Source organism: Hyperolius riggenbachi, chromosome 1 (assembly GCF_040937935.1).
Source record: "Hyperolius riggenbachi isolate aHypRig1 chromosome 1, aHypRig1.pri, whole genome shotgun sequence".
NCBI lineage: Eukaryota > Metazoa > Chordata > Amphibia > Anura > Hyperoliidae > Hyperolius > Hyperolius riggenbachi.
In genome coordinates, this window is record NC_090646.1 from 197,137,116 (window position 1) to 197,150,878 (window position 13,763).

Consider the following 13,763-nt stretch of genomic DNA (forward strand, 5'->3'; position numbering starts at 1 on the left):
CTCCTGACACCTCACAGGCAAAACACTACAGAGGTAACACACATTCCTGACACCACACAGGCAAAACACTACAGAGGTAACACACACTCCTGACACCACACAGGCAAAACACTACAGAGGTAACACACATTCCTGACACCACAAAGGCAAAACACTACAGAGGTAACACACACTCCTGAAACCACACAGGCAAAACACTACAGAGGTAACACACATTCCTGACACCACAAAGGCAAAACACTACAGAGGTAACACACATTCCTGACATCATACAGGCAAAACACTACAGAGGTACCACACTCCTGACACCACAAAGGCAAAACACTACAGAGGTAACACACACTCCTGACACCGCACAGGCAAAACACTACAGAGGTAACACACTCCTGACACCACAAAGGCAAAACACTACAGAGGTAACACACATTCTGACACCACAAAGGCAAAACACTACAGAGGTAACACACACTCCTGACACCACACAGGCAAAACACTAGAGGTAACACACATTCCTGACACCACAAAGGCAAAACACTACAGAGGTAACACACATTCCTGACATCATACAGGCAAAACACTACAGAGGTACCACACTCCTGACACCACAAAGGCAAAACACTACAGAGGTAACACACACTCCTGACACCACACAGGCAAAACACTACAGAGGTAACACATATTCCTGACACCACACAGGCAAAACACTACAGAGGTAACACACATTCCTGACACCGCACAGGCAAAACACTACAGAGGTAACACACATTCCTGACACCACACAGGCAAAACACTACAGAGGTAACACACACTCCTGACACCACACAGGCAAAACACTACAGAGGTAACACACACTCCTCACACCACACAGGCAAAACACTACAGAGGTAACACACATTCCTGAAATCACACAGGCAAAACACTACAGAGGTAACACACATTCCTCACACCACACAGGCAAAACACTACAGAGGTAACACACATTCTGACACCACACAGGCAAAACACTACAGAGGTAACACACATTCTGACACCACACAGGCAAAACACTACAGAGGTAACACACATTCCTGACACCACACAGGCAAAACACTACAGAGGTAACACACATTCCTGACACCACAAAGGCAAAACACTACGGAGGTAACACACATTCCTGACACCACAAAGGCAAAACACTACAGAGGTAACACACATTCCTGACACCACAAAGGCAAAACACTACGGAGGTAACACACACTCCTGACACCACACAGGCAAAACACTACAGAGGTAACACACATTCCTGACACCACAAAGGCAAAACACTACAGAGGTAACACACACTCCTGACACCACACAGGCAAAACACTACAGAGGTAACACACATTCCTGACACCACAAAGGCAAAACACTACAGAGGTAACACACATTCCTGACACCGCACAGGCAAAACACTACAGAGGTAACACACATTCCTGACACCACACAGGCAAAACACTACAGAGGTAACACACATTCCTGACACCACACAGGCAAAACACTACAGAGGTAACACATATTCCTGACACCACACAGGCAAAACACTACAGAGGTAACACACATTCCTGACACCACAAAGGCAAAACACTACAGAGGTAACACACACTCCTGACACCACACAGGCAAAACACTACAGAGGTAACACACATTCCTGACACCACACAGGCAAAACACTACAGAGGTAACACACACTCCTCACACCACACAGGCAAAACACTACAGAGGTAACACACACTCCTGACACCACACAGGCAAAACACTACAGAGGTAACACACATTCCTGACACCACAAAGGCAAAACACTACAGAGGTAACACACATTCCTGACACCACAAAGGCAAACCACTACAGAGGTAACACACATTCCTGACACCCCGAAGGTAACACACATTCCTGACACCCCGAAGGTAACACACATTCCTGACACCCTGAAGGTAACACACATTCCTGACACCCTGAAGGTAACACACATTCCTGACACCCTGAAGGTAACACTCTCCTGACACCCCGAAAGTAACACTCTCCTGACACTACAATCCTGCTAGACAAATGGCCACTGGAACTTCCAGAATTCATGGCACATGAGGTTGATATATATGTGTACAGTGCTCTTGTGAAACAAAAAAATGTTAAATCACAATGGCCAATTTTTTTTTACTCAAATACTGCAAAATACTCCATTACCACATGCGTAAAATTTGAATATAATACTGAACTGCACCATAAGGCAAACCTAAATCGAGATAAAACACGTATCCGGATAGTGTACATTGTACATTACCTATCCTGCCTACATTTGCCGCTGTGAAAAGGGATTGCTTCTGCAAAGATGGCGGCGACCCCGTGATAACTTCCAACCTGCATACTCGTGCACTGCTTCCCATTGGCGTGTACGAGCGAGCATCAGCTACAGAGCATGCGCGGCCCCAGCCTAGCAGCGCGGGGAACAGCATTCAGGAGCGAGCGCAGGGAATGTGGAAGTGGAAGTGGAGTGAGTGGGGCGGGGAAGCAGGGAGACTAGGCGGCTAATAGGAGGGAACATCACCACGTTTGCCTCTACCTGAAAGAATGATTATAACATTTATGTGACCACTCTGTTTTGTCTTGTCACAAATCGCTTTAACTTACTCTGCTTAATTCACTTTTCTTAAACCCTTTTTAGTACTTTATTTCAGGGTTTTTTTTGGTATTGTTTCAGGTTTCAGTCATTTTACAGTAATTTCAGAATAATTTCAATTTTCAGTTTAAAGGTTACGGGCTTGATTCACAAAAGAGTGCTAACTGTTAGCACGGCCGTTTTCGCATGACTTTTCGCGTTTGCCATGCGCAATTAAACGGTTTCGTGCGCAAACGAAAATTTTGCGCAAATGCGAATTTTTGCGTGAAAACAATAACGATTTCACGCAAAAATTCCCGTTTGCGTGTGAAAATGTTTAACTGCGCGTGAAAATTCGCAATAGCGCTCAAACGCGAAAATTCGTCCTGAAAACGGCCGTGCTAACAGTTATCACTCTTTTGTGAATCAAGCCCTTCCTGTCTAAAGCAGCGGTTTTAATACCATGGGCTCGATTCACAAGGCGGTGCTAGCCCAGTTAGCACGCCTAAAAGACTTTAGGCGTCATAACCATTGCACCACGCTGGTGAAAAGCCAGTTTAGACGTGATAAGTTTAGATCGCGCGCAAAGTCCCCCACGCAAAGCAGCGCCATTAAACTCTGCGAAGTGCACCAGACTTTGCTAGCGCAAAACTTTTGATCAGCTGTGCACTGCGGTGCTAACCCAGTTGGTGCTATAGTTATCACGCCTAAACTTATCACACCTAAACTAATCATGCCTAAACTTATCATGCCTAAACTTATCACACCTGGGCCTCGATTCACAAAGCGGTGATAACCCAGTTATCACGCCTAAAAGACTTTAGGCGTGATAACCTTTTCACCACTGAGTTATCACCGCTTTTTCCTGCTCTTCGTGCGAAGTTACCGCGCGTACGCGCGTGAGAGCGCGCGCAAAGTCCCATAGGGTTTAACGGGAGCTTCGCGCGAAGCGTCGGGTGCTGCGCGCGCACGTACGCGCGGTAACTTCGCGCGAGTTTCTTCTTATCACGCCTAAAGTGAGTAGGCGTGATAAGGGGCTTTTCACTGGCGTGCAAACACTTTGCACCGCTTTGTGAATCAAGCCCCTAAACTTATCACGCCTAAACTGAGTTTAGGCGTGATAAAGGGCTTTTCACCAGCGTGCTAACTATTCGCACCGCTTTGTGAATCAAGCCCATGTGTGTCTGCACTTGACATGTGATGGCGTTATCTGGCCGCAGAGGCCACGCTCAGGTGTGACTCCATGGGAGGGAGGGCTGCCTGTAGTGAGCGGTAGCAGAGGCGTCCTTGGGGTTGGGGGGGGATAGAACAATCGCCCCACCAGTCCCTGCACCTGAAGAGGGTCCCACGTACGTTCACGCCTCTTGCGCCAGTCACTCATCTAAAAGCCCTCCTTAAGGTGGCCACACACACGATACAATAAGATGATCCGATTTTACAGTAATTCGATAAAAACGATCAGATCTCCCGAAAAAAACTAAAGTTTTTTTTTCATTCGACTGAAAAATCCGATCGGATTTCCCGTTTTCTTCGATTTTTATCAATCCGGAATGCCAGATATTTTTCTTCAATCTTTCTAAAGATTGTATGGTGTGTGTTAGATTGTGAATGTATTAATATACACAACCTAGCAATTTTGTCAGTTTCCAATAATTTTTATCATAATTGGGGTAAAATTGAACATACGTGTGTGGTACATTGGTCATATTTTTGAAATGTTACTATCAGTTAGAAAAATTTATTTCAATTCTTAAATTGAACAGATATTTGAAAAATTGTATGGTGTGTGGCCACCTTTAGGCTGGCTGAGGCTCTTCCTGGTCGGCTCAGGTGCTGACGCAGGCGTGTCCATTATCGCACTACCGCTGGAAGTGCTATTAGCATGACGTTAAAACTGACCACATGTGGAGAGTGCTCGCAGGTGCGCAATTGATTATGTGCGCTGCCGGGTCAGTGCCTGCGCAATACTGCCGACCCAAACAACCAGGAAGAGCCTCAGCCTGGGGTTGGGGTGGGGTTAGGTGAGTGAAGCTGGAGGTGTATAACATAAGCTGGACAATCACAAGGACTGTCAGAAACAATAATGTATCCAGTGGTACTGGGTGCGCTGAAACTAATGTAGCCTGTTATTTGCTGCCTCCAGCAGCGGGTTCGGCAGAAGACACAAGTGTTATCTAGTTTGGTAATTTTGCGTGAAAAATGTTTCTGAATCATTAATTCAGATGGTTAAAGGCCACTAACTAAACCAATATATCAATAATTACAATACGTAATGTAATCAAACTATGAAAAGTAGTACCATTGGCTGTTTGATTATCTTACGTCTTGTAATTGTTCTTATATTGGTTGGCTTAGTGGCCTTTAACAAACATAATTGTTTTTCAACAATAATAAGGCGTACTGCATTTAAGGTGGCCATACACTTATAGATTTGCAGCAGATTCGCCCATCAAATAGATTTCTGTCAGATGCCTGTCATGTCGAATCAATCTATCTGATATATGCCACACACTAGGAAAGAAGGAAATCGATCTAAATGCATTATTGGACCATTAGATCCAATGCAATTCTATGGGTCATCGATCTGCTGCCAGCCTAGATTTTCCATCCTGTCAGATAGATCAAATCAATTGAAATTGGCCACAAATCAATTGATCGATAGATTTGATTGAATCGATCGATGGCTGAAATCGACCAGTGTATGGGCCCCTTTAGAAGCGGACAAGCCCCTGAACGTGGTGGTATGGTATATGGCCTACACTTATGGCTCTAGGCCCCTCATATGACACTCGCCCTAGGCCCTTCGTACTCTAAGGCCACCTCTGGTGCTAGCAAGTGGTGCAGGGGAGCAGATGACAGGCAGTGAATTCACCACCTGTCATCTGCCCTTCTCAAAGAGGCCTAAAGCAAGCCTGTAAGAGTTGCAAATGGCAAATTTGATACTTACCTGGTGAGAAGGTAGCCTTCCTCATCCATCAGCCATTACAGCACAGAGCCCCTCCTGGCTTCGGCAGAGAAAGTCAAGCCCTATCAGGTCCGTTCCTTGCAGATGGCTTGCGCATGCACAGCTTTACTGACCCGATCGGGCTCAGCTTTTTCCACAGGAGACAAAGTGGATCTGTGCTAATGCACATGAGTGAGCCATAGACAAGGGCTTGTCAACAATTTTTCAGAGGGTACAGAGCTGAAACAGGCCAGTGGACGAAGATGGGATAACCTACTAAGACGAGTGTCCATTTGGGGCAATTTTTTCACTACAGGTACACTTTAAAGTGTACCTGAAAGAAAAAAGTGCCCCAAATGGGTACTTGCCACAATAGAGGGAAGGCTATTAATTCAGGGATTTTATCTGATTGCCATCTGGAGTCAGGAAGGTTTTTTTCCCCTTTTGGAGATAATTGGAGCAGACCTTGTAAGAGTTTCGCTGGGATATGTAAAGGTGCAGGCTAGTGTTGTACCTTACTTTCTGGTTGAACTTGATGGGTGTATGTCCAAATAAATACGCAACTATGTAACTATTTTCTGAAACATGTAGAATACCTCTAAAATGTTCCCTTTCCCTCACCATTAAAGAAAACTGCTACTTCAGAGCATGTACAGCAGGAAAAGTAGCATCATTTTCACTTCCAACAAAAAAGCCAGTTTGTCCAATTTATAGACAACATCCCTTACCTGCTACAACAACAACTAAGGTGTAACCAAACCCCTCTTCCTCTTATGTGTAGTGTGTAGGTTTTTATAAATCCACGTATCATTTAACTAGTCCCAGTTATATTTTATATCCAACCACTAAATTATTGCCTTGCTTATAGTAAATGGGGGGGGTTGCAAAAGTATTCGGCCCCCTCGAAGTTTTCCACATTTTGTCACATTACTGCCACAAACATGAATCAATTTTATTGAAATTTCACGTGAAAGACCAATACAAAGTGGTGTACACGTGGGAAGTGGAACGAAAGTCATACATGATTCCAAACATTTTTTACAAATCAATAACTGCAAAGTGGGGTGTGCGTAATTATTCAGCCCCCTTTGGTCTGAGTGCAGTCAGTTGCCCATAGACATTGCCTGATGAGTGCTAATGACTAAATAGAGTGCACCTGTGTGTAATCTAATGTCAGTACAAATACAGCTGCTCTGTGAGGGCCTCAGAGGTTGTCTAAGAGAATACTGGGAGCAACAACACCGTGAAGTCCAAAGAACACACAAGACCGGTCAGGGATCAAGTTATTGAGAAATTTAAAACAGGCTTAGGCTACAAAAAGATTTCCAAAGCCTTAAACATCCCACGGAACACTGTTCAAGTCAGTGGCGTAGCTAAGGAGCTATGGGCCCTGGTGCAAATTTTACATGGGGCCCCCCCAAGCACTCTATACACAACAGTTGAAACGGCGTACCAAAACTTGCCAATGGCAGTTACAGTGTCAGAGGTGCAAGAAGGGGATGGGGAACACTTTGTTAATGATTACTACTATTCACAGTATCTATAGAAGTGATTATTATGAGCACAGGACCAATAGAGAGCTAATACTGTGATAGAGGGTGGACCCTTTGGGGGTCCCTCTGGCCCAAGGGCCCCGATGCGGTCGCTACCTCTGCACCCCCTTTTGCTACGCCACTGGTTCAAGTGATCATTCAGAAATGGAAGGAGTATGGCACAACTGTAAACCTACCAAGACAAGGCCGTCCACCTAAACTCACAGGCCGAACAAGGAGAGTACTGATCAGAAATTCAGTCAAGAGGCCCATGGTGACTCTGGACGAGCTGCAGAGATCTACAGCTCAGGTGGGGGAATCTGCCCATAGGACAACTATTAGTCATGCACTGCACAAAGTTGGCCTTTATGGAAGAGTGGCAAGAAGAAAGCCATTGTTAACAGAAAAGCATAAGAAGTTCCGTTTGCAGTTTGTCACAAGCCATGTGGGGGACACAGCAAATATGTGGAAGAAGGTGCTCTGGTCAGATGAGACCAAAATGGAAGTTTTTGTGTGGCGGAAAACTAACACTGCATATCACTCTGAACACACCATCCCCACTGTCAAATGTGGTGGCAGCATCATGCTCTGGGGGTGCTTATCTTCAGCAGGGACAAGGAAGCTGGTCAGAGTTGATGGGAAGATGGCACCCCGAAGTGGGAGGCTGGGTGGCGCAGCCCCCCCAAGCGTGGCCAGCGCTGGGGAGAGCCGTCCGCACCCACCTCCTAATATTAAAAACAGCCACTTACCTTAACGTCCATTGGGTTCTGCTACATGCACATTAATTTTCTCATGGAAAGCATTTTGTGCAGTTTGTATCCTTTGGAGGCAGGTGGTGGATGGCTTGCTCCGGTGGTGTGAACCCTGGAGTGAGTGCGCCTATTCCCCCCCCCCCTCTGGAGTGCTGTATGTGAGCCAGCCCTGAGCTCTAAAGCTCGGGGTGACCCATGCTTCTCTCCTTTCTCATGTGGTGCCCCCAAATTAATGCGCATGTAGCAGAACGCAATGGACGTTAAGGTAAGTGCCTGTTTTTAATATTGGGAGGTGGGTGCAGACGGCTCTTCCCGGCGCTGGCCACACTTGGGGGGGGGGGGGGTCGTCGGCCACGCCACCCAGCCTCCCCCTCCGGGGTGCCGCTGTGGTTTCCAGGCAGTGAGAGAGCCTGGGACCCTGCGGTCCCCCCAGTTGTATAAAAAGGGGCATTGGGAATCCTCCCCGTGGCGCTCCTGGAGGCCTGGAGCACACCAAAAACTGCTAGCAGATCCGCAAAATGCTAGCAGATTTTGAAACTCTTTTTATTATTTTTCTGTAGCATTTCACCTAGCATTTTGCGGTTTTGTAAAGCGTTTTTGGTCTAGTAGATTTCATATATTGTTACAGTAAAGCTGTTACTGAACAGCTTCTGTAACAAAAACGCCTGCAAAACCGCTCTGAAGTGCCGTTTTTCAGAGCGGTTTGCGTTTTTTCCTATACTTTACATTGGAGGCAGAAACGCCTCCGCAATCCAAAAAATGTCTCACCTCGGGAGTATGCGTTTCAGCAAAACGCCTCCCGCTCTGGTGTGCACCAGCCCATTGAAATACATCACCCAAGCGCAGCCGCAAGTGGATCGCAAAACGCTGCCGAACCGCTCTGGTGTGCACTAAGCCGGATAGTGCTAATGTAGCATGTAGCAGGGTGACTGCTTTGTGGTATTGGTTTGTGCATGCATTTGCATGAGCATTGCCTCATGAATAACCAATTAGGCCAGATTTGCAATGTCAGACTTGCTAGGGTAAGGCCTCTTTTCCATGGACTGTGAATAGGCAGTGAAATGGCTCTCAAACTCTCACAACTGCTCACTGCTGCCTGGTAACTGCTCACTGCTGCCTGGTAACTGCTCGCTGCTGCCTGGTAACTGCTTGCTGCTGCCTGGTAACTGCTTGCTGCTGCCTGGTAACTGCTCACTGCTGCCTGGTATCTGCTCACTGCTGCCTGGTAACTGCTTGTTTCTGCCTGGTAACTGCTTGTTGCTGCCTGGTATCTGCTTGCTGCTGCCTAGTAACTGCTTGTTGCTGCCTGGTAACTGCTTGTTGCTGCCTGGTAACTGCTTGTTGCTGCCTGGTAACTGCTTGTTGCTGCCTGGTAACTGCCTGTTGCTGCCTGGTATCTGCTCGCTGCTGCCTGGTAACTGCTCGCTGCTGCCTGGTAACTGCTTGCTGCTGCCTGGTAACTGCTTGCTGCTGCCTGGTATCTGCTCGCTGCTGACTGATAACTGCTTGCTGCTGCCTGGTAACTGCTTGTTGCTGCCTGGTAACTGCTTGTTGCTGCCTGGTATCTGCTCACTGCTGCCTGGTAACTGCTTGCTGAGCACACAGCTCAACAGTCCGTGGAAAAGAGGCCTTAAACTTGGTGTTTCAGCACGCATAAATTTTCTTATGCAAAGTACTTCTTCTTCTTGTTTGAAGGTTGAGGCACTTAGTCTATTATATATATAGATAGAATAGATATACACACACACACTGATATATATATATATATATATATATGTATATATATATATATATATATAATATATTTTTTTTAAATTGATTATTACAGATTTTAACCACCTAACAACCGCGTCACGCCAATGGGCGCGACTGCGGCGGCGGCAGCCTCAGGACCGCCTAACGCCAATTGGCGTCAGGTCCTGGAGCGCTGTATTGCTGGCGATCGAGCGTGCGCATGCACACACATCGCCCAGCATCCTTTGTGGCCCCCCTCCGTCATCAGCTCCGGCCAATTAGCAGCACCGGTGGGCTGTACGGGTACGATCTGCCCAGGAGAAGTGTTTAATACACGTTTTGGAAACGTGTATTATACAGGCTGCCTCCTCCTCTGGTGGTCACAGTGCCACCAGATCGACCACCAGAGAGGACGGCAGCCCTGCACGTGAGTCACACCACACATTGCCCCCCCCCCCGATTGCCCGCTGATCACCCCTCACTGCCCCTTGACAGGCGTCTGACTAAGGTCTGATTGACATGTGATCGCCTGTCATCAGCTCTGATTGAGGTCTGATTCGCATCTGACTGAGGTCTGAGTGACATCTGATCGTCTGAATAATTAATCAGGGATATACCAAAGACACGGAAAATCAAAAATTGAAAAATTACTTTTTCTTTTTTATTTGCAAAAAGGTGCAGAAATATGTACACAGATTCTTTAATCACGTAAAAAAGTGCATATAATTGATTGAAAAAAAAAGGCAACAACATCGATTTGTTTCGGGTTGGTAACCCTTCTTCAGGCCTTTAAATATATAGTGAACATCTGCACAGTTGGAATACAAGGTAGAAACTCATCTGGTCAAATATAAAGCCAGGGCAGACCACCACAAGATCAAACAAAGAGCCGCATGGAGACCGGACATCCAAACAGGGTGGTGGTGAACTGTGCAGATGTTCACTATATATTTAAAGGCCTGAAGAAGGGTTACCAACCCGAAACAAATCAATGTTGTTGTCTTTTTTTCAATCAATTATATGCACTTTTTTACGTGATTAAAGAATTTGTGTACATATTTCTGCACCTTTTTGCAAATAAAAAAGAAAAAGTAATTTTTCAATTCTTGATCTTCCGTGTCTTTGGTATATCCCTGATTAATTATTTAGACTTTGAGCTTGGTGTTTGTGGTGCACCTGCAGGGATTTTTTGTATATTTTGCTTCTCCCAAATACACTAACTACATCTGATCGTCTGTGCACTGTGGATTGACATCTGATTGCCTGTTTTCCACTCTGATTGGCCTCTGGTCGTCTCTGATTGCCCTGTGATTGACTGCTGTTTACATTGTTTGGCATCTGACAGCTGCAGTGTGATTGACATCTGATCATCTGTAATCAGCTGTAATTGGCGTCTGATTGACATCTGATTGTCTGTGCACTGTTGATCGACATCTGATCACCTGTTTTCACACTGATTGGCATCTGATCAGCCTCTTGATCGCCCTGTGATTGGCTCTGTTTCCAATTGCGTTTGATTGCATCTGATTGCATTTGATTGCCTCTGATTGCATTTGTTTTCAATTGCTATCTGATTTCGATTTGATTGCCTCCGATTGTATCTAATTGCCCTCTGATCACTATCCTAGTGATCTAAAAACAGTAATCAGTGAAAAATGTCACTGTTTTAGTAACACTAGTGTTAACAGTTAGGCCAGTGAGTTAGCTAGGCCCCTTTGTTAGGTAGTTGGCATCAGTTAGCACCCAGCCCACTACACCGCAGTCACCAATTAGTCGCTGGTTAGCGACAAAGTCGCTGATTAGCATCATCACTGTCGCTAATCAGCATTGGTACTATATAGTATCGGTAAGTGATCAGTACTGATCGCAGTCAGATCTATATAAGTACATTAGGGTCACCTTAGAGTAGGCTCCATTAAAAATGCAGTGTTTGCCCGATCAGGCCTGATCGTTCGGCCACACTTGCGTTCAGCCCGTCCCACCGCAGTGACAGAAATTTTCCGACCGGTTGACCAACCAGCTGCAGCACAGATGGTGCATCCTGACAGAAGCATTGCGCGTCTGTCAAATTACACACAAGTCGGTGCATGCAGCGCTGCAGGACGATATTTCTCCTCCACAGTAAGATACGTTTGCCAAGGCATATGAGCTGAGGGGCGGAGTTCCTATGCTTTGGCAACCACTTTGTATCAAAATTGGCAATGTTTTTTTCATCCCCATCGGTCGATGTGAATGGGTTAATCGGGTTTGCCAGGGCATATGAGCAAAGTGGGTTTGGAACATTTTGTGGGCGGTGCTCATTGACGGTCCACCCCCCTCCCTCACCTCAGGCTCTCCCCTCTGCGCTCCCCTCCAGCGTTGAATAGTTTGTGTGTGCAGTGGCGGGCAGCGGCAGATACATACCTTCTGTGCGCTCCAGCGTGGACATTCCTCTCTCTAGCCTCTGACGCGACTTCCTGTTTATACAGGAAGTCGCGTCAGACACTAGAGGGAGAAACGTCCACGCTGGAGCGCATGAAAGGTATGTATCTGCCGCTGCCCGCCACTGCACACACAAACTATTCAACGCTGGAGGGGAGCACAGAGGGGAGAGCCCGAGGTGAGGGAGGGGGGGGACCGTCCCCCCTCCCCGCCGAAGTGCAGCATGGCTTTTCCCTCATGCTGCGACCCCTCCAGCCCCCCAAAACGGCCCAAGTGGGCCCCATGGGGAGGGGGGCCCGCTCAGTATTTCTGCAGGGGGGCCGGGTGGGACCTTGCTACGCCCCTGGCGGTGCTTCTGTGTCCTGGCAAATGCCATATCCCTCTTTTTTTCACATTTTTCGGTAGATATTTTTTCATCCACATTGATCAATAAGAATGAGAGAATCTTTGCCGTTCTTTTTTCCTTTCATGGAAAAAAAAGTGCATCACCTGTATGTCCAATATAAGGATTATAGCAGAAACTCCTAATACTGGCCATACATGTAATGATTGCGGAGACCATAAAATGCCAGGACAGACCCCACAAATGACCCCATTTTGGAAAGAAGACACCCCAAGGTATTCTCTGAGGGGCATGGTGAGTTCATAGAAGATTTTATTTTTTGTCACAAGTTAGCAGAAATTTATTTTTTCTCTCACAAAGTGTCATTTTCCGCTAACTTGTGACAAAAAAATAAATTTTTCTATGAACTCACTAATCCCCTCGTGGTCTTCTTTCCAAAATGGGGTCATTTGTGGGGTGTGTTTACTGTCCTGGCATTTTTTTTTGGGGGGGGGGCTAAATTGTGAGCACCCCTGTAAACCCTAAAGGTGCTCATTGGACTTTGGGCCCCTTTGAGCAGCTAGGCGGCAAAAAAGTGTCACATATGTGGTATCGGCGTTCTCAGGAGTAGTAGTATAATGTGTTCTGGGGTGTCTTTCCACACATACCCATGCTGGGTGGGAGAAATATCTCTGTAAATGACAACATTGTGTAAAAAAAATTGAAAAAATAGTCATTTACAGAGATATTTCTCCCACCCAGCATGGGTATGTGTGGAAAGACACCACAAAATACATTATACTACTTCTCCTGAGTACGGCGATACCACACGTGTGACACTTTTTTGCAGGCTCGCTGTGCAAAGGGGCCCAAAGTCCAAATTAGTACCTTTACAATTTCACAGGTCAATTTTACTCATTTGGGTTCCAGACTACTCCTCACGGTTTAGGGCCTTTAAAATGCCAGGGCAGTATAGGAACCCCACAAGTGACCCCATTTTGGAAAGAAGACACCCCAAGGTATTCCGTGAGGAGTATGGCGAGTTCATAGAAGATTTTATTTTTTGTCACAAGTTAGTAGAAAATTACACTTTGTGAGGGGGAAAAAAATCAATTTCCACTAACTTGTGACAAAAAATAAAATCTTATATGAACTCACCATACCCCTCACGGAATACCTTGGGGTGTCTTCTTTCCAAAATGGGGTCACTTGGGGGATTCCTATACTGCCCTGGCATTTTAAAGGCCCTAAACCGTGAGGAGTAGTCTGGAACCCAAATTTTTTGGTCTCGTTCAGAAACAGCCTTATCAGTCCGCCGACAGCGAGTACACACGCTCATACTGTCGGCTAAAGACCGCCCAGCGGGAGGGTCTGGCGGACCCGTCGTTGCATTTGGTAGTGCGTGTGTACGCACCTTTAGAGTGAATGGGGTGTTGTCAGAGCC

At 46.3% G+C, this 13,763-nt stretch overlaps 1 protein-coding gene across 3 annotated transcripts in view; it reads right to left on the bottom strand.

The window, feature by feature from the left end:
* Window positions 1–13,763, bottom strand: part of SCOC (short coiled-coil protein) — a 92,162-nt gene that overhangs the window by 22,747 nt on the left and 55,652 nt on the right. The window contains exon 1 of one of the 3 annotated variants that reach the window (XM_068279613.1): window positions 2,300–2,406. The exons of 1 other annotated variant lie outside the window; for it this stretch is intronic. In XM_068279613.1, coding sequence (XP_068135714.1) covers window positions 2,300–2,402 — 103 coding nt within the window. In that variant the 5' untranslated portion in view covers window positions 2,403–2,406. Of the gene's footprint in view, window positions 1–2,299; window positions 2,407–13,763 lie in introns of those variants that run through there. One more of the 3 variants, XM_068279619.1, reaches the window with a different exon arrangement.